Source organism: Capra hircus, chromosome 11 (genome assembly GCF_001704415.2).
Source record: "Capra hircus breed San Clemente chromosome 11, ASM170441v1, whole genome shotgun sequence".
Classification (NCBI taxonomy): Eukaryota; Metazoa; Chordata; class Mammalia; order Artiodactyla; family Bovidae; genus Capra; species Capra hircus.
Window position 1 is genome coordinate 100,355,965 of NC_030818.1, and position 20,157 is coordinate 100,376,121.

A 20,157-nucleotide genomic window follows, 5' to 3' on the forward strand; every position below is an offset into this window, starting at 1 on the left:
AATATTCAAAACACAAGTATCACTGATACTGGGTCAGCAGAGCCATTCTCATTTGGGAAGGTTGATGCCATATCCTTGATTTTTGCAAGAATAAGAAAGTTAAAACACTAGCAAACCCAGCCTGGACCACAAATAGATGTGTTGGCCTGCCTCATAACAGCATGTACACAGCAGCAACACAGCCAGCTATGTGATTTCCAACATTTCGGCCAAAAGTGATCATCTCCAATATTGCAATCTTGCCCAATTCTTTTATTTTACCATAACCTGAGGAGAAGGAAATGGCCACCCACTCCAGTACTCTTGCCTGGAGAAGCCCATGGACAGAGGAGCCTGACTGCCTCCAGTTCATGGGGTCGCAAAGGATTGGACATGACTGAACAACTAACACTACACACCATAACCTAGCAATTAATCCAACTTGGTTTTATTCAATTCAAAATAAGTTTCTAAGTACCTAGGGATACAGGGAAAGATAAGACTCAGTCTCTGCTCTAAAGGGACTCACAGTGGAATAGTGAAGTCACTAACAAAGGAAGAATTGCTCTTGGATTATTGGCCAGTTATGGCTCTTGCTGCTAAGTTGCTTCAGTCGTGTCAGACTCTGTGCGACCCCATAGATGGCAGCCCACCAGGCTCCCCCATCCCTGGGATTCTCCAGGCAAGAACACTGAAGTGGGTTGCCATTTTCTTCTCCAGTGCATGAAAATGAAAATTGAAAGAGAAGTCGCTCAGTCTTGTCCGACTCTTAGCGACCTCATGGACTGCAGCCCACCACGCTCCTCCATCCATGGGATTTTCCAGGCAAGAGTACTGGAGTGGGGTGCCATTGCCTTCTCCGGTTATGGCTCTTACTACTTTGCAAAACCTACAGTCTCCTATTAGTCTAACAAAAAGGCTCCAGAGAAGTCACACTAGATTTTATCTTTATTTTCCCTTTCTTAGCACTCATCTTCCTTCATAACTTCAGATAGCGCATACAATGGTTGACAACATGACTCTCCATTAAAATTCAATTCCTTAGCACTATAGGGCTTGGAAATATTAATCACGAGGGTTAAGCCAAAAAGGGGCACCCCAATTTGGACCTGCCACTGACACGATGGGACTCCCCTGGTGGCTCAGATGGTAAAGAATCTGCCTGAAAGGTGGGAGACTCAGGTTCGATTCTTGGGTCAGGAAGAGCCCCTGGAGAAGGGAATAACTACCCAGTGCGGTATTCTTGGGGCTTCCCTGATGGCTCAGTTGGTAAAGAATCCACCTCCAATGCAGGAGACCCTGGTTGGATTCCTGGGTTGGGAAGATCTGCTGGAGAAACGAAAAAGTTACCACTCCAGTTTCTTGCCTGGAGAATCCAATGGACAGAGGAGCCTGGCAGGCTACAGTTCATGGAGTCACAAGGCTCGGACACGACTTAGTGACTAAACCACCACCACCACCACCACCACCGCGACCACTGACAAGATGCGTGTTAAGCCCCTAAATCTTGTTTCTTTGCAGGGGCAGGGCGTTTGCTCATCTGTAAAAATGCACCTCAAAAGCTCAAGGTGTCTCAGTATTAAGATTCCGTCCCTCGCTTTGAAATATCCGTTATCTAGTTACTTAAGCCTTCCAAGAAGCCCTCTGGCAACACTGTTTTGACTCAGCAAGCAGTGAAGCAACGATGGTCCGGTGGTATTCCGTTTCCCCTGAGCCCGAGTTCGTGAAGGAATGTGCCAGAAGACACAACCGCTGGCTTCCACAGAAGCGTCCTTTCAGAGCCGTGTCGCTAAGCAACGCCAGGTGTGGCATTAGCTCATCCTACTGCAAACTGATGAGGCTGCAAGAACTCGGGCCCAGGATTCTGCAAACGTGGGGCACTGACATTTTTCTGGTGCTGTTGCTTGCCCTCCAGCCACCCTCTGGGTCCTCACGGTGCCATTTCAAACCGCTTAGTCCCAATATTCCTAATCGATGGTCACTTTCTGAGAGGGACAGCCAGGGTGCCGTCTAGGGAAAGCCACGTCACTCCTCTCTGGGTTTCCAAACAGCCGACAGCCGGGCATCTCGGACCACAGACACACGCCTCAAAAAGTCTGTCACGACATCGTCGACGGCCCTAGATGAAGTCGCGTCTGGAAATGGCCAGGGAGCGACCGGTGCCCTCAAGACCAGACGACAGGGCCAGCCCCTCCACTTCCGGCTGGACCGCGGTCACGTGCCCCGACCCAGCCCCGCAGACGCGGCTCCTCTCGCGTCGGCGAGCGTCCCGGCTTCCCTTCCGCCGGAAGCGGGGCGACTTTCCCTTTCCGGCTACGGGTCCCCAAGTGGAGCGGGAGGCCGGACAGGGTAGCCGAGCGGCGGTGGCGGCGGCTGCGGCGGCGGCGGCGGCGGCGGCGGGCGGCGGCGGCGGGCGGCGGCGGCGGGCGGCGGCGGGGGCGGTAATGGCGGAGCTGGTGCAGGGGCAGAGCGCTCCGGTGGGGATGAAGGCTGAGGGCTTCGTGGACGCTCTGCACCGGGTCCGGCAGGTACGCGCGCGGCCGGCCGGCGGGAGCACAGGAGCCCGAGGCGGGGCCGGTCGGGCCTGATGGGGAGGAGGAGGGGGTCTGGCCTGGGGGCGGGACGTAAACCTGGGCTGACGCCCCAGCTGGGAGCTTCGGCAGTTTCTTGGGGCGCCTGCAGCCGGGAGGAGCCATGGGATGAGGCGCCAGTGGGAGGACCAAGGCCCAGACTCTCGGGCGGGTCTCCTAGGTTCTTGCAGCTGCTGGGAAAGGGTTGATCCAGGACGCCTGGGCCCTGTTGCGCCCTCGCGCCGGGGCGGGGGCTGGACCCGCAGGGCAGCCAGCCTGGGATTCTGAGGTTTACAGGGGTAGGGAACTGGGGAGCTCACGGAGTGAACCCGAGTCTAGGCAGAAGGGGCCTGTCTCAGGCCCAGTAGCTTCTTAAAAGTGGGGAAACAGCCTGTTCAGACTAGGAATTAGAGGGTAGTTTACTTTTGAGTGTGCTCTGGGAGAGGGAAGTTGTTAAGTAGATGTGGATGGTCCATAAGACATAGACATTCCTTATGGGCCGTAGTTTTTCCTCTTTCAGGGAGCATGTGATAATGGAGTTATTCCAGCAGTGAAATTTGACCATCTGACAATGTCGTGCATTTTGTCAGAGTTAAATAAACTGATTTTTAAGAGATTGCAAGCTTCCCTGGAGAATGAATATGGGACCTGCCAGAAATACTCTTTGGTTTCTGGTATGATGCTTAGAACAGAACCTGTATTGTGTGTGAAACTTAGCGATAAGTTAGCTCTAACACTTAAACTTCTTTGCTGAGTGTCTCATACTCACCTTTTCCTATTAATTGTAGGCATACTAACGGATTCTTTAAAAGTTGGGCTATAACTAATTACTGCTTGATTCCTAACAGAAGGCTACAGGACCCATTGTATTAGAAGAAAGTCTCAACTCGGTCGCTTGAAGATATGGTCTTTACACCTCTTTCCAGTATTCCAGGGAAGGGAACCCTACCTGTTTCCCAGATACTGACTTTTCATTTTAATACTGATGCTCCTGTAGACATTACACTGGATCCCAGAAGTTTCCAAACCTGTGGTTCAGCCTAAAATTTTGTCTGATGACTTGTTACTTACTGCCTAGGCACCAAGCAGTATGCTAGTGAGTGTCCATCTTAGACTTCAGAGCAGCCAGTGGCCGTAATGGATGAACAGTGCCATCCAGCTCCCCTTCCACCACTCTGCTTGCCGGCGTGTTACACTGCTCTCCTCTACAGTACAGGGTCCTGAACCTTGTTTCTCACTGGCTACTAATAGGTAATGGCTTTTCACTCTGTGCTGATGTGTGACAATCACCTTGTCGGCCTCTGTATCCAGGAAGAAGTATAGTCACTACCCTAAAGAGCTCAGATCCTCAGTTTGCAGAAGGCCTATAGTTGAACATAAATGAATTTTGAACCTTTGAGAAGACTTTCTGCTTCTCTTGAGCCAGTGGTTGAACTCGTATTCTTGGACAACCTGCTCAAGAGGGAGGGAGACCCTCTGTTTATATGCTGACCTAATGTGGATTGTTGAAGCAGTGGTGTTTACTACTAGCAGAGGAAACTTCACTGGAACTGTTCCCAGCTCTGAAATGCACCATTGACTGGAGCAGTTATAAGCCCAATGGAGACAGTGCTGTAAGTGTATCACTTCTGAATGTTAACAGCTGGAGGTCGATACTATCTCCAAGGACTGATGGCCTTAAAAACTAAAGAAAACACAGGTTTGTGGCTGATTTTAGGTTTATTTATAGATTTGCACTGGGCACGAATGGGATGTTAGAAATCTAAAATATTGTGTGCTTATAGTAAAGCTTACCTCAAAGGGCCTCATACTCTTTGGGCATCTGATGGTGGTGTTTCTACTTTGCCATTGTATACACAGCATGTTACAGAGGTGTGATCTCCCCCGCCACCGCCCCACCCCCCCAACCCCCCCCACCCAGTAATTGGAGATAAAAGACCGTGTATTTCTTTAAATGATTGCAAAGCTTCCCCTTCTCTCAGGTACCCTTGTAAACACCAGGGTCTGTTGGTAAGGCCCTCATAAGTTAGTCAGGGAGCACTGAGCTGTCTGATGCTCAGTTTATCCAGAATATCACAGTAGAGTCTGAGTTGACCCTGCTGGGATTTGAACCTGTGGTTTCTCTTCAGTCTGGTATGTGGAGTTCAGCACCTAATCCACTAAGCTTCCCTCCTAGCCTCTTGAAGCCTCTTTTCATATCCTTTGGACGCTTTCCAACAAAGGGAGCCAGTTGTTGCTGTTAGTTCGCCCTGAGCCTGGCATTCCTATATCTGAAGGGAATCTCTGAAGATGTCATATAAAATTAAAAATCTCTGCAGCATCATGAAGTCCGGTGAGTTAATAGTGTTTGGCCAAAGGGCTCACATAGCCATCTTGTAGGAAAGTACACACACATGTAGAAAGGTGTTCTAATTCAGTCCCACTGGGGAAGATCTAAAACTGCTGGGTGCTTCTGCTTCCAAATGATTGTGACCAAGCCAGTGGAGAGTCTGTGGAAAGTAACATTTTGACCGGTGTTAAGACCTAGGACCTGTTCTTCACCAGCACATTTTTCGGGAGCTGGTGGGCGGCACGGGGCCTCAGAAGTCCCACAGTCTGCCCGGACTTGCTTTCCAGTGCCGCCAGGTCACACTTTGAGCCTGAGCAGTCGATGGTTTGGCCCCTGTGCTGTGGAGACACACCACGTGTCCTTTAACAGACTGTGTGTCCATCATTTAAAGGGCTGTGTTCATTTCCTGCTGCACACCCCTTGAGGAGGGATGCCTTTGCTCACCTCATGTGTGATGTGTGTGCTTCACGGCAGAGTCATGGGTACTGAATGCTCAGTCGCTGTGCATCCACTGAGACCATCTCAGGCATGCCCGCTGGTTGAGGAGCTCAAGTCATCATCTCACAAGGGGCTAATTCTGGTGTGTGCATTCTTTTGAACTTTCTCAGACACTTGAAGAAAAGCAGCATCTGCAGGACATCTGTGGGCTGCTCGGTATTTTACTTTGGTGGGACCCAGTAGAGGACCCTACAGGGAGCAAGTTCCTGGGTAAGGGTTTTCATGATGCGACTGAGTCCCTTTGGGTCACCAGACTTCATCTTTGGTGTGGAAAAGAGTAAATAATGCATTCCACTGGATGCCTCTTAACACCATTCTCATTTTCAGCTGAGGCTTCTTTATCTTTCTCGTAAAATCTGACAGCCCATGTGTATCATCAAACTAATGTTTCTGTTACATGTCCCAAATTCAAATTTGCCTAGACCAGAGATTTCAAACTGGTGGCCTGTGGACTAGAGAAGGCTCAGAGTGGTCCTGCAGGCCTGTACTGTTTGACCGCAGGGGTCCACCACTTGATAACCAGAACAATTCCATGCGAAAATGGAAATTTCCAGCTCAGCCCTGGCCACACTGCTCCCATGTTCTGCAGTGAGCTGGAGCTGAGTAGCAGGAGCTCAGTAGCAGCTGCCCCTTTGCATGTGATGTTGACTCTCTGGGTTGCCTGGGTTCCCACCACCTCATTTTATGCTGCCCATTGGATTGCCTAATCGGCAGCTTTTCCCCCTCATCTTTGTCCAAATTGTAAGTCCATACTGTTACTTGAAATTTCTAATGGAGAGAACACTGGGTGGAGAGTTAGGACATCTGAGTCTCCTGCAAATAGCTACATGACCTGGGGCCAGCTTTGCCTTTCCCAGCATTTGATCTACAAGCTGTTCATAGGTCTTCCATGGAAAGGGCTCATGGCCAGAGAGGTTTGGGGATACAGGGTTAAATAAAGGTGAATTGGCTTCTTTACTTCAGGACTTCTCGGAGCCCTTGTTGTGTTGTTACGCTCAGTCTTGACTAACTCTTTGCAACCCTCTGGGCTGCCAGGTTCCTCTGTCCATGGAGTTTTCCAGGCTAGAATACTGGAGTGAGTTGCCATTTCTCAGAACCCTAAGTTTGCTTCTATACATAAAGTCATACTAGGGTTTGGGATATGCATTGTAAACATGCCCAAGATCTATCACTTTTTACCCTCTTTTCATGAAACCAGATCATCTCCTGTGGATCAGACCTTAGGAAACATTAAGCTAGATAATCTCAATGACCCCTTCAAGCTCACAAACATTCAGAGCTTCTGTCTAGCTAGATCTGAAGAAAATTTTGACGGTATTATTTTGATTCTTTTCCTTTCGAATGTGTTGTGTTGGGTGTCTATTCAAGCTTCCCCTCTCCCTAGCTTTTCTGTGCAGTTCTTTCACTCTGTTAAGAATCACCTCTTAAAAATGTTTTGTGTGTAGAGTTCAGTTACAAGGATACTTGGGAAAGAATCGCCAATACTTTTGGAAGCATGAACTGCATTTTTATCCTAATGTCAGATGATAGCAAATCACTTGCAAGACCGAGTAGTGTTCATGGAAATGGTGATGTAATTCAGGTTGCCTGCCGCTATTTGAGGATCTGCTCAGCCCAGGACCCCTTGCTGGGTGCAGGGGCACCAGTAATGATTAATAAGACAAGCTTACCACTGGTTTTATCTTACCGGGATTAGCTCCTCACAACAACCAAGTGAAATAGTCAAGATAAGAGCTATAATTCCCATTTTATATTTGAAAATAATAAGCCAAATAGTAAGTTTTCTCAGAAGCATGCAAATAATTAATATATGTGATAGTTCTTGGACCCTGTCTTCTGCGTTCTAAGAGAGACTTGGTTCCTTTGTAGTGGTAGTTTTGTAGTTTTCAATTTCAATGAGAATTCTGCAGCAGGGTCTTCAAACAAAGCATTGAAAGGATGCTAGTGCAATTAGATGGAACATAACAGAGGGCTTCCCTGGTAACTCAGAAGGTAAAGAATCCATCTACAAAGCAGGATACCCAAGTTTGGTCTCTGGGTTGGGAAGATCCCCTGGAGAAAGGAATGGCTACCCACTCCAGTATTCTTGCCTGGAGAATTCTTGAACAGAGAAGCCTAGTGGGCTACAGTCCATGGGGTCCCGAAGAATCAGACATGACTGAGCAACTAACACTAGGGGAGAAAAGTAATGGCCGTGTCATCTTTAGGGCCTTTGAGGGGGTCTCCTAGCTGGAAGAGTATTTTGGCTTAGAGCCTCAGCTAGTCATCGTAGCATTTTGCCTATATTAAATTTAGCAAACATTTACCGAGTACTTTCTATGTGCCAAACATTTTGCTGTGTGTTAGTGAGGTTCTTTAACTTTTTTTGGAGCGTGGAACTTTACAAGACTTCCGAAAACTTTGAACTACGTCTCAGAAATATTTAAATAGTTCTGTCTGTTATTTCAGGAGGTTTATGAATTCTCTAAAGCTAACCCCTGGAGCTCCCAGTCAAGGAACCTTTGTCCTTGGAGTACCAGGATGATTGAGAGAGGTCCATGCCTCAGAGAGCTCCCTACAGTGAGGAGAGTATAATCAATAACTTCCTCCATGAGATCGCACCACTTAAAGGTAGTTTACACAGTGCTTTGCAAACAGATAATAGAGTGTTTAATTCTCACCAAATGTGGGTGGCCTGTAGTTGTCAGGAAAAGCTACCGAGAAGAGCTGATACCATATTCGATTGTTTTGGTTAATGCCAGTTAATAGGACAGGATCAGACAGGGCCCCACCTCTAATGACAACAGCAGTAGCTCCCATTCAGTGAGCTTGTGTTGTGGTGCGTGCCAGGCAAGGACTTTGATACAGGTTCTCTCATTTGATGGTTGCAGAATACACAGGAGGTGGTGACGTGTAGTGAAGTGATTATTAAGATGACTGGATTCATTCTATATGAGTTCCGATTCTGGTTCTGAAAATTACTAGGTTAGTGACTTTGGCCAAGTTATCTAACATCTACGCCTCAATTTTTCTCATCTGTAAAATGGAGATCGTGGATGGTGGTTTATATGGATACACACAGACATATAAAACCACCATGTAGATGCATGTATATATTTATGGAGTAGCTTGGGAGGTAGAGGTGGGTAGCGACTGAAAGGAGTTTGAGGCCAGCTTCGAGGGCACCGGTCATGTGCTGTTTCCTGATCAGGATGCTGGTTGCACAGGCATTTTTGTATATGAAAATTGAAGTTAACAACTTGCCTACGTACTTTTCCATATTAATTCAGTAAAGGATTAAAATAGCAAGGACTTCTCATTCCTTACGGTGTGCCCAGCATTGTTCCGGGTGCCTTACATTGTTATCTTGGTATCCCCTTGGATACAGTTCCAGCAGACTGGCTCCAAACCCCACAGAATTGAGACTAGTAGCTACTTTCTGAGGTCACTGTGAGGATTAAATGAGGGCACCATCAGACACTTAGTACACAACAAGCTTGATAGTCTGTCTTCATAGTAACCTAGGTAGTGGACTTGACTCTATCCACGGCTCTGGACCCTGCTCTCTGGGACTTGCTCACTCTTAGCCACTGGGTTCCACTGCCCTGGCCACATACTGCTTCTTCCAGCTGTGGAGAGCAGAGACTTTCTGTCCAGCCTGTGAATTCGTCAGGGGTGAATTCTCCAGGGCAGGGCCACTCGGGGCAACTTTAGAGCAGAGGTTCCAGGGACACAAGTTGGGTTCTTCCTCTCCAAGTGGTGGTGTGCGCTGTTGCCTCTGCTTGCTGGCCTCCTGAGAATCAACAGTGCCTCTTGAGTAGCCCGGACACAGCGTGTGGACAGCTTGCTGCCGCTCAGATGGCCTTGCCTGTTTCCATTGAGTATAAAGTTTCGCTGAATGTGAAGCTGTGAAAAGAGACACAGCTTCCTGTTTGGATTTATAGGGTGAGCTACTCTGATGACAGAACTTAAAGATGTGATTGATTAATTGCCCTGGTCCCTAATGTAAGTGAATTGTGTACCACCTTTAAGTGAACCTTCAATATTCTTTTTACTTCATATTTTAAAATCATTGTAAACTTTAGATTTACTTAAAATGTTTTTGAACCTTCATCCATGCACCTCCCCAAACTGCCTTGTGCTCCTTGGAAAACAGTGGTTTTGTTCATCCCTGCATTTTTCAGGGAGCAAGACCACTGAAGGTCTTGCCCAAGGTCATACACTGGAAGGGCCAGCTAGAAGAGCCGGGCTCATGACTGACTGCTGGTCCAGTGCTCCCCTTCCCTTCTCCACATTTCCGCTAGCTGCTGGCAGTGGAGGTTAAATGTCATGGCATTGATTTATAAATATTTCCTCTATTACCGTGCTTAAAACAGCACGGATAGTGAGGTAACCCACTCTTGCCGCCTTCCCTCCAGAAGGGGGAAAGTGAATCCAGTAGCAGAAAATCAGGACCAGCGTCCCCTCAAGGTCATGCTTTCAGATAAGCATTGGCATGGCCTTGTTCTTCTTGGAACATCCTGGCTTCTGTGGCTCTTTCCTGGCCTACGTCATATTAACTGAAGATGTACCTTGCTTCCCTTAAGCAGCTGCTGTTCAGGATGGTCAGTTACAGGCATGACGAATTGCTGGAGTTCTGTGTACTGGAACTCATTAGGCTTTAAGTCCTCCGGGAGTGACTCTGGTTAAGAAAGCATTAGGTGGAAGAAAGAGGGATAGTCAGCCCAGTGCCAGACTAGCATCGTGGACTCTGGAGTCAGGCAAGCCTGTGCCTCATTACTGTTTCTGCCACGTATAAGATGTGTGACTCTGGGCAGGTCACTCAGCTTCCTTTAAGCTTCACTTTTCCTTGTCTTAAAATGGAAATAGTACTGCTAACCTCCTAAAGAATCATCATGAGAGATAAATAAGATAGCATCTTTAAACTGCTCTTAGAGTGCCTAGACATAGTAAGCATTGATAACACTTTAACTCTTATTATTTTAGAAGGCATTTAAAAGGGACAGGGGAGCCTGGTGGGCTGCAGTCCATGGGGTCGCTAAGAGTCGGACACGACTGAGCAACTTCCCTTTCACTTTTCACTTTCCTGCATTGGAGAAGGAAATGGCAACCCACTCCAGTGTTCTTGCCTGGAGAATCCCAGGGACAGAGGAGCCTGGTGGGCTGCCGTCCATGGGGTCGCTAAGAGTCGGACACGACTGAGCAACTTCCCTTTCACTTTTCACTTTCCTGCATTGGAGAAGGAAATGGCAACCCACTCCAGTGTTCTTGCCTGGAGAATCCCAGGGACAGAGGAGCCTGGTGGGCTGCCGTCTATGGGGTCGCAGAGTCTGACACGACTGAAGTGACTTAGCAGCAGCAAAATCATTTCTTAGAACAAGGTTGCATTTGTTTGAATAAAGAAATACATTGTTTCTTTATTGCTATGAAGAAAGATTACAAAAATCATTGAAAAATACATTATAAAAATTACAAAGTATAATATACAATGTAATATCAATGTAAATTATGATATAATTGTGTATTATAATGTTAAAATACTTCTAACATTTGTTTAGCCAGGGTTCAAGTGCAGTTATTGACTTCAGGGCTGCAACTCTTAACCATTATCTTGTACTATTTTTCTCTTAGCAAAAATTTCCCAAATTTATAGCTGCCTAAAGCAAACATGATTTAAAAACAAATCTGAAATCCTCAGTCATGTTTTAGGATGCTTGTTGATTTAATCAAAGGTAGGAGCAGAAAAGCTACTGTAATGTAATGATTTACTATCTCAGCTTTGGGAGAAAGTGACATTCTGGCAATATATGAAACATAGTATATAAATTGTAAGGAAGGCCAAGGACTCAGGAATAACATCTTGGCTACTTTGGAAGGAAGGAAGAAACTCGAAGCCAAGAGGCATCAATAGAAGAGGGTAAAGAGGGACTTCCTGGTGCTGGAGTGGTTTAGATTTTGCCTTCTAATGCCAGGGTTACCAGTTCGATCCCTGGCTGAGGAACTAAGATCCCTTGCCTCACGGCCAAAAAACCAAAACATGAAACAGAAGCAATATTGGAAGAAACTCAGAAAAGCCTTTAAAAAATGGTCCACATTTTAAAAAGGATAGAGAGTGTGCCAGATATGCAGAGCTTATCCTGTCTTTGAGGGTGATTCGGCACACATGCTCTTGGGGGACTCCGCTGATAATCACACCCCTTTCCCCTGTGTTTCGGGGTCCTCCTCACTGTCTCTTGCCAATATGTTGGTCTGTCTTTAAACCAGTAATCTTGGAAAGCCCTGCATCAGCCATTTACCTGCTCAGTTCATTGTGGCAAATGAAAGGGTCTCCATGGGGGCATAAAATACTGCAGTATCCTCACCTTTTAATCACTTGCTTTCCCAGCTGAGTACTTAAAGATAATTTTTGCATCTCAAGTAAGTAGCCAACTTTCCACTAGCTTATCCAAAACAAATATAGAGAGCAAGATTGCAAGTTGGTGGTAAAATGCTGTTAGGCAAGATTTATATAGTATTTGGTTTTAGAACAAATGGCCACTTGCCTTGAAGTTAGAATATAGGAGATGAGGTTTCTATCAGCAGTCTCTCTTAACTTTGTGTGTTTAACTTAAAATAATATTTTAAAACAAGCACCTATCCAGGCTACTGTCATCTGTAGCCTCAACAGGGCAAACCCTTGTTTTTTAAGTCCAGATATTAAATTATATACATGTATATGCTCTGCACGGCATATGATCTGTGTGAAATGGGTGTGGCTGTGTTCTAATGAAACTATTTACTGAGACAGGTAGTTCACCAGCTACGGCTTGCTGACTTCTGGCCTAGAGTAATTCCTAAATGGTCTTGCTACTTTTGTCCCCTTAGAATCTATCTTCCTTGTCCAAGGGAATCTTTTAAAATCATGAATCAGCAAGTTACTTCTTTTACTAAGCCTTGTAGTTGCTTCCCATCACCCTTCATATAAAACCCAAGGCCCAAATTTTTCTGATAGTCCAGTGGTTAGGACTGCACGCTTCCGCTCCTTGGGGCACAGGTTCAATCCCTAGTCAGGGAACTAAGATCTTGCAACCCAAGGGGGTGCAACATTAATTAATAAATTCTCTCTATATACATATAATTCAGGCCCCTTCCAATGACCTCTAAAGCCCTACATGAACTGGCCATTGCCCACCTCTTGGAGTACATCTGGTTCCTTCTATTCTAGTGACATCGACCTCTCTCTCAGGCACATACCTGCCAAGCTTGCTCTAGCCTCAGGGTCTTGGAACAAGCTATTTCCTCTGCCTGTAATGCTCTTCCTCCTCGTGTAGGTCTCAGATGACAGCTGCCTTCCCTGGTCACCCCATTTAAAGTGGCCCCTCCTAAGGGCTTTGTGTGTCCTTGCTTTTTAGTTAGTATTGTGTATATCAGCAGCTGAAATGATCAGCTTACTGATTAGCTGATTACCTGTGACTCCCCCCTGACTCTTCTTCACCACTGAGCCTGGGACATAGTAGGCCCTCAGCTCTTGTTGGTTGAGTTGCCTTGTCTTACAGCCCTGGTATTTGTGAAGTGCTTTCTCATGTGCAAAGCTCATTTGTGTTCAGAGTATGTTGTTATCTTTCCAGAAACTACGAAGCAGATGGTATTATACCCGGAAGATCTTAGGCAGAGAGGAAAGGTACTTGCCCAACATCGCAGAACTAGTAAATGAAAGGATAAGACCTGATCCAGGATACCTAACATTAAGTTCTGCCTTAGGTTTTCAGTATCGTGACTGTCTTTGGTCATTTATTTGTCTAAAGTACTTTATGTTGGTTCCGGAAGCTGTCAGACTTCTGGGCACATTGGGACAACCTCAGGAAAGCTACCTCTGAAAGGCTCTGCTCTGGGACATCTGTGCTGGCCGTCCTTTAATCCACCCTGGCTTGTTAGGCTTAACTGAGGGACTAACATCAAGAGCAGTTGTAAACATTCCTTTGATTGAATCAGAGTTAATTTATGTGAGCGTCACATTTAATCCCTAATTCCTAGTAGACAAGTGTAGGAAGCTCTCCACAGCATCTGTTTCTGGCGGAAATTTAATAGCTGTGTTCTGTTCTTTAACTGACAGGTAAACATTAAAAGTTAAAGTAGCACTCACAGGTTATCTTGATTTCTCCAGTGCAAGAATCCTTCCAAACTAGCCTGGACAGACGGTCATCCGCCTGCTGTTGGGACTTCCAGTGAAGAGCAGCGTGTATTATGTTTCCATGTATTTCATCATCAGTTTATAGGGGTTGAAGTTTTAAGATGACAAACATTTCGAAAGAGCTGTCAGATTTGAACAAATTCATGGCCTTTTAAATATTGCTGGGGAATTTGTTCCTTAAGGAAACCCTGTGTTAAAATATTTTGAACAAAGTTCTTCATATTTTTGGCCTGCTTTTTTCCTTAAAACGTGTTTTAGCTGTATTTTAAGTGATGACTTAAAAATTTGCTTGTGGAAGACAAGTTTTTGGAAGTATCCTTTCAAAAGACACATCATTACTAAGACTAAAAGAAAATTCAGGAGTGCAAAGTCCTTGTCCTGTAGCATTGCTTTAATTAATCTCCTTCGGGTAGAGAAATGGGGTGACAGCCCTTTAAAGAAGACTCTTGTCTTCCTGCCTTGGTGGAGCCATGATTTGTTACTGAGTATTTAAATCTGGTTCTCTCTGTAGATTGCTGCTAAAATTGATTCAATTCCTCACTTGAATAATTCCACACCTCTAGTGGACCCCTCAGTGTATGGCTATGGAGTACAGAAGCGGCCCTTGGATGATGGAGGTAAGTTGCTGTGAATGCCTTTGCCTTTCAGGTGGTAGTAACCCTGCCGGTTCAGTTGAAATCTGTGTCAGCCATTCCCTTAACAGCTTTCTCCAGCGTCACTCTAAAGAAGAATGGTTGAGGGGAAATATTTAAGATGATTTTCCTCAGCAGTTCTGCAGTGTTTGAGTTCTTATTTGCCTTGATAATACAGGAAATCTTTTCAGCTGGGCGAGAGGGTAAAAGACAGTCTTAAAGCATCAGCTTGGAAGTAATTTGACTGCTTGGAGTTTTGCTTGATTTAGCCCTCTGTTATTCCAGTGCATATGTGGAAATTGAAGTTTCCACTTTTCTCCAAAGAGAAACTGAGATTGGGGTATGGCTCTGAAGAAGCTGTGACTACATGCTGACCTTAAAGAAAGGAAGGAGGGGTCATGACCTTCCTTCAGTCTCTGCTGGGTTTGTTTTTTTCTTCTTCTTCACCATTCCCATTTATAACAGGCAGCTAGCAGCATCCATTTCCCTTTCATTCATCCCTTTGTTTATTTCGTTGGTTTGTTTATATACCCTACTCATCCCCAGAAGGATTTGAGACCACTCAGAAGTGCATATTACCAGCACTTCGGCTAAGAGACTCAGATGGGTTTCTGCAGAGCACATGGACTTCCTTTATCGTGTTTCACCTCCTGCAAAGTAGGACCGTGAAGGGACCCTGTAATACGCGAGGCTGCGCATGAATATGCGCGCAGTGGCTGGGCCAGTGTCTGCTCTCGCTGTCCTCTCAGTCTGCACATGTGCACAACCATGTCGGTATGTTCACGTGTCACAGTATTAAATGAAAAAAATCGAAGTATACAGCAGTAGATATTGTGTAATCTTCTTTTCTTAAAAAAAGTGCATGTTTTATGTTCTCGGAAAAAAACGTAATGTGGCATGACTGCTCTGGTCTCTTTGAGGATTCTAAAAGAGCTCGGCCATGGGTTTTATAAGCAGAATAATTGTATAGACTCTCACGGTGCAGATTTTAAGGGTACAACACTCAATTTGGGTGTCAAAGTTCTTGTCTATTTAAGAAAATTATCAGTGTTTATGATCACACACACAAACTCGTCCCCAGAGCCACTGGAACTAAGGTGACCATTTACACTGCTCCTCTGAATCAGTGCTCTGTGGTCGTCTTACGTTTGATCGGTATCAGTGATATCTTAGGCTAAATATGAGTGATTTCATTGTCTGCATTTTTGCCTTAGCAGAAAGCTGTCATGCAGAGTAACCTTCTCTACCTTTTCGGGACAATCATGTTTCACTTTCCCTTACAGGACATCAGTGTAAAAATAACACGAAGTGCCTGACTCTGAGCATACGTATTGTTAATGGACAGTGTTTCTCAGGCCACCATTTCCAGAAATGGAGATCAGTGCATGCCACAACTCTCAGCCTTGTTTTCACCCACTGCATGGTGTTCAAGTGTAAAATTTGTGCTTGCAGAGAATAGTATGGCTATGTCCTTTGCCTAATGAGGGCCTAAAAATTTGCAAATGGAACCTTTGGCATCTTGCAGACGTTTTTTTTCTCCCAGTAAGAGATAAAGGTTCAATCCCTGGATTAGGAAGATCCCTTGGAGTAGGAAATGGCAACCCACTCCAGTATTCTTCACTGGAGAATCCCATGGACAGGAGCCTGGCAGCTACAGTCCATAGGGTTGCAAAGTCGGACACAGCTGAGCGACTGAGCATGCATGCGTGCAATCCTTTGCACACCCTTTTGTAAGAATGTAGCTAGTAAGTCACCAGCAAGTCCAGACTCTCGCTTGAAACTCCAGTCCATTATTATATGTATATCGTCACCTCTCTTTCGAGAACCATAATTTTTTGCATGTCTGCCTTTGGGGGACGCAGTTCTTGTGAGCAGAGAATGAATGCAGTTTCTCTCCTCCAAAATGTTACGTCTACTTTTAGTAGGAAAGAACTGAAACAGTGCTTTTCACCTGGGCCTGGGTCTTCCGTCATCCACAAGCCTGTGTCTCTTACCACAACAACACTGTTTTGAACTACAAGAGATTTCCCTCAGCATTGTGATTTGATAAAATTAACCCTCTCTTCTGTTTAGATAGCAGAATTCCCCACCCCCCCCCCCCCGCAAGTTGGTCTCTGTAGAATTTGAGATGTGCTGAGGAGCTTAGGGAGAGCTGGGCATCTGGGTCCTGCCCCAGGCTCTTGTCAGTTGTCCCCTGACAGGGCTGAGGTCACTGGGCCAGTTCTGTCCTCGTGACTAAATATGTGGATAAACAGAGCCCGTCATGAAAAGAGATGCTCATGTTTATCAGACAGCTTTCTAAGGGTCACAGTCTCAATGCGAGGTGAAAGCTTAGGAAAGCAGAGACGGGCAACAGGCAGGAATCCCGGCACTTTTTTCTTAGCCAGAAAGATTTCCCAGGGCTTTGCCGTTTTTTTGTTTGCTTGGTTTGGCTCGGAAATTTTTTGACAGAAGTTCAGCAGATCGCTTAAGCGGTGTGAACTTGCTAACTTTCCTGTGGAGCCGGGTTCTTTGACCTTTAGGAGGTTAAAGTGCAGTCCCCTAGAGGTTTTTTGGAGGTGTTACTTGAGTCTGTTTAAAAGTACTGCAACTGATAAGTCAACCAGAAAGAACTTTAACTTAGGGCTAATTCGGGACATTGGGATATGCAAGCTCATGTATGAACGGGAAGATTTTCAACAGTGCTAGGCAGTAAACCAGAAAAAAAGATTTGTTCCTGATGCAGAAAATGATCTGGGGTCGTTGTGTTCCAAGGCAGTTTGGAGTTGTCCGTCAGACGGCCAGTTCAGGAGCCACTTGGAACCCAAGAGCTCGATGCCCAGCTTCTAGGGCCGGCCTCGGGCTGTGGCCTGGGAAGCGCAGCACTCTGCTGTCCTCCAGCTTCAGGTCAGGTCCTTTGAACTCTGAACATCTGTCGTGGCACCCACACTTTCTCTCGGTCTTTGAAGTGTGCCTACCGATTCGGGAAGGGCCCCGCGGGTCTGGGTGTGACAGCGTTCCCATCCAGTACCTTCTTCAGGCTTCCACTGGACTCACGGAACCAGTTCCATCTCTGGTCTAAGAGCTGTGGCCGCTTCCGGAACCCGGGGGCCCAGCCCTCCCCAAGGTGACCCCCGCCTTCTGCCCTCTAGGCTGGCTCCCCCGTTCTGCGCTCTGCGGCCGCCTCCTCACGGGGCTTCTCTTTGCCTAGCTGACTCCTCAGTCTAGGGCTGGCCGTGGCTTCCTCCTGGAGCCCTGTCTTCCTCCTCACCTGTGACTGTCCAGTGCCCTGCTCCCGCGCCGCCTCTCCTCTTTGGTTCCCCCGGCCCTCCTGGCACCCCCCACCTGCCGTTCTCACACGCCTGCCTCGGGAAGGGGTCCGAGACGGCCCTCAGCTCTGACAGCAGTTCACCCATCTTCCTGGGGCTCGTCCCGCATGCATTCTTCGGGAGGCAGAGACTGTCGCCTCCTGCTCCTTCCGGATTCCGCATTCCATGGTCAGAGAGATGGTTCCTTGATTCCCCTGCCTCGCTCCTGCAGCGAGTGAGCGCTCCACGTCCACGTTCTCCCTCTGCGCTTCCTGTGAGGAGCCTGTAGGAAGTTTTTGAAGAGTAAGCTCCAGATTTAAGAGAACAGAGCTAGCTAAGTGATTTAGAAGTGCAGCTTTCCGTTTAATCTGCATCAGAAGTTGGCAAACTGTTTCTCAGGCTTGTAGGCCATAGGGTCTCTGACCCACTCACTGAGCTCTGCCATTGGCATTCGAAAGCACTTAGACCACACCTAAACAAGTGAGCAGGACTGTGTCCCCTAACTGGTTGTTTACAAGAATGGGAAGCCAGCCCTCCTCTGGCCAGCCTTGTCAAATAATTAACTCCAACACTTGCTTAATCCTCAGTTAGGAAGGGGTGTGAGGATCCCCCTCCCTGGTTTCCTTAAACCTCCCTGTCTCCCCTATCCAACTCTTGACTGCCAGAGAAAGCAGGTGATTTCTGGCATTTCTGTGGAGCTGTTGACAGATGGACGAGGCACTCTTGCCACTGTCTCCTCCATGTTTCCAGGGGCAACGGAGCATCTTACCCAGGTTTTTACTCTGGGAGAGATTTAGGTCCTCATGTCCCCGTGAGCTTTTTAGTTGAATCAAACAGACCACACACTGTCCCTGTCTCTTCTCTGAAGAGTGGCACCAGAGTTAGAACCTGGGGTAAGTAAAGAGCCGTTCAGGGCTGGGGGCTGTCACGCTAGTGATTTTGAAAATATGCCTGCCTTTTCTACCAAAGGTTCACCTCTGGTGCTTTGGTAAGACCATTTTACATTGACCACCATTTCTGTTCCTCGTGTGGACAGAAATGAAGTGAAGGAAGGAGAGTTCTTAGGTGCGCTGCCAAATGAATCATTTACAGGAAGATTGGAAGGGGTGTGTGTGTGTGTGTGTGTGTAGTCCTTTCCAAGTTTCGTTTCAGCACTTGTGGCATAAGGCAAGGAGAAGGAGGAAAAAACAGTGCGGAGGAAAGATTGTTTAAGGTCCCAGGCTTTTCAGAGAGAGAAGAGGGCAGAGAGGTGCCTGTGCTCGGGAGTAGTGAGGGCTGGTTCTTGCAGCCGCGTGGCCAGGGTGTCTGGACCCCTGCCCCTGCTCCTCAGTGGGGAGCATCTACTTTGCATGGACAGGAACATGTACCTCGGAGCTGCTGCTCTTTTCCCCGCGTGGGGGGGGTCATAGTGGATGCTGCAGATGTGAAGAGCGGAGACTAAAACTCGGTTCCTAAGAGTCGCAGGGGAAGAAATCAGGGGTGTTGTCAAGTAGTAGTCTTCAGGCCAGGGTGCGTGACGTTTGCCTGGGGTGGATGAGCTCACGGATCCTCCTCCAGCTCTTGCACCTCTGTGCACCCTCTCCCTTTAAACGGACGGATCTCTGAGAATCGTGTCTGCTGGGGATTCCACGTGGGGCCTCCCCTTTCCACACCCTTTCTAATAGCACCCTTCTTTAGTTTGTGGTGGCTCGTCACCAGGAGAGGCAAAGTCCTCAAACACCTCAAAAGGGGTGAGTCTGTGGGTCCAGTGGTTAAGAATCCACCTGCCAATGCAAGGGACGTGGGTTCCATGTTTCCATCAGAACTAGTCACTGCACACTTGCTAAAACACGTGTGTAACTGTGTTAATAAAGTTTATTAAATACATATCCCAAATATGTATCCATATATAGTCCCTTCTGTTTTCTATTTCATTTTTTAATAAAGTTGGTTGTGCCCCCCCCAAACTGGTTTCATTACTACTGGATGAAATAAAAATAAGCCATAGTGCTGTAAATAAGCATCGCACACTTTATTTTTCCTCGTAATTTTCCTCCAGAGACTGCTGGTGGGCGCTGGCACTGGGGAGGGGTGCAGGTGCACCCCTAACACCTCTGCACCCCTGGAGGCTAGGGTAGCTGCTGCTCATCGTGGAGCCTTCTGCTTTCCGCACTAGACTTGAGGCTGGTTTGTTTATGGCTGTGTGGATCTTTGTTGCCATGCTCGGGCTGTCTCTGGTTGCAGAGAGCAGGGGCTACTCCAGTGGCCGTGCCCAGGCGTCCCACGGTGGTGGCGTTTCTTGTGGCTCGCGGGCCCTAGAGCTCGGGCTCAGTAGTCCTGGCACACGGGCTTAGTTGCCCCAAGGGATGTGAAATCTTCCTGGATCAGGGAGCAAACCCATGTCCCCCAGATTAGCAGGCAGATTCTTACCTGCTGAACCACCAGGGAGGGTGGAACTCTAAATTGCTTGAAGGCAAATATGACCTTGCTCACCATTTTATGCCCAAGACCCAGCGTGGCGCCCAACACCCGAAAGATGGTGCAGGGGTCACCTGGGCACAGGCATTCATGCCCCTGTGCCCTTTGCTGAGGCACCTCCATCAGTCAGATGAGACTGGTGGTAACAGCCTCTGCCTCCCCGGGCACTTGCAGGACTGGATGGGTTTGTGCCGGTGAGGCACCTAGAGAAGCACCATTGCAGACGTGGTGGGCCTTTCCCGTCACGGGGCACATT

At 47.2% G+C, this 20,157-nt stretch overlaps 1 protein-coding gene across 4 annotated transcripts in view; it reads left to right on the forward strand.

Annotated features, from left to right (window-relative positions):
- FUBP3 (far upstream element binding protein 3) overlaps positions 2,394–20,157 on the forward strand; it is a 47,773-nt gene continuing 30,009 nt past the window's right edge. For 2 of the 4 annotated variants that reach the window (XM_018055983.1, XM_018055985.1), the window contains exons 1-2: positions 2,394–2,507; positions 14,037–14,142. In XM_018055983.1, coding sequence (XP_017911472.1) covers positions 2,424–2,507; positions 14,037–14,142 — 190 coding nt within the window. In that variant the 5' untranslated portion in view covers positions 2,394–2,423. Of the gene's footprint in view, positions 2,508–3,397; positions 4,249–7,877; positions 7,987–14,036; positions 14,143–20,157 lie in introns of those variants that run through there. The other 2 variants (XM_018055987.1, XM_018055984.1) reach the window with 2 other exon arrangements.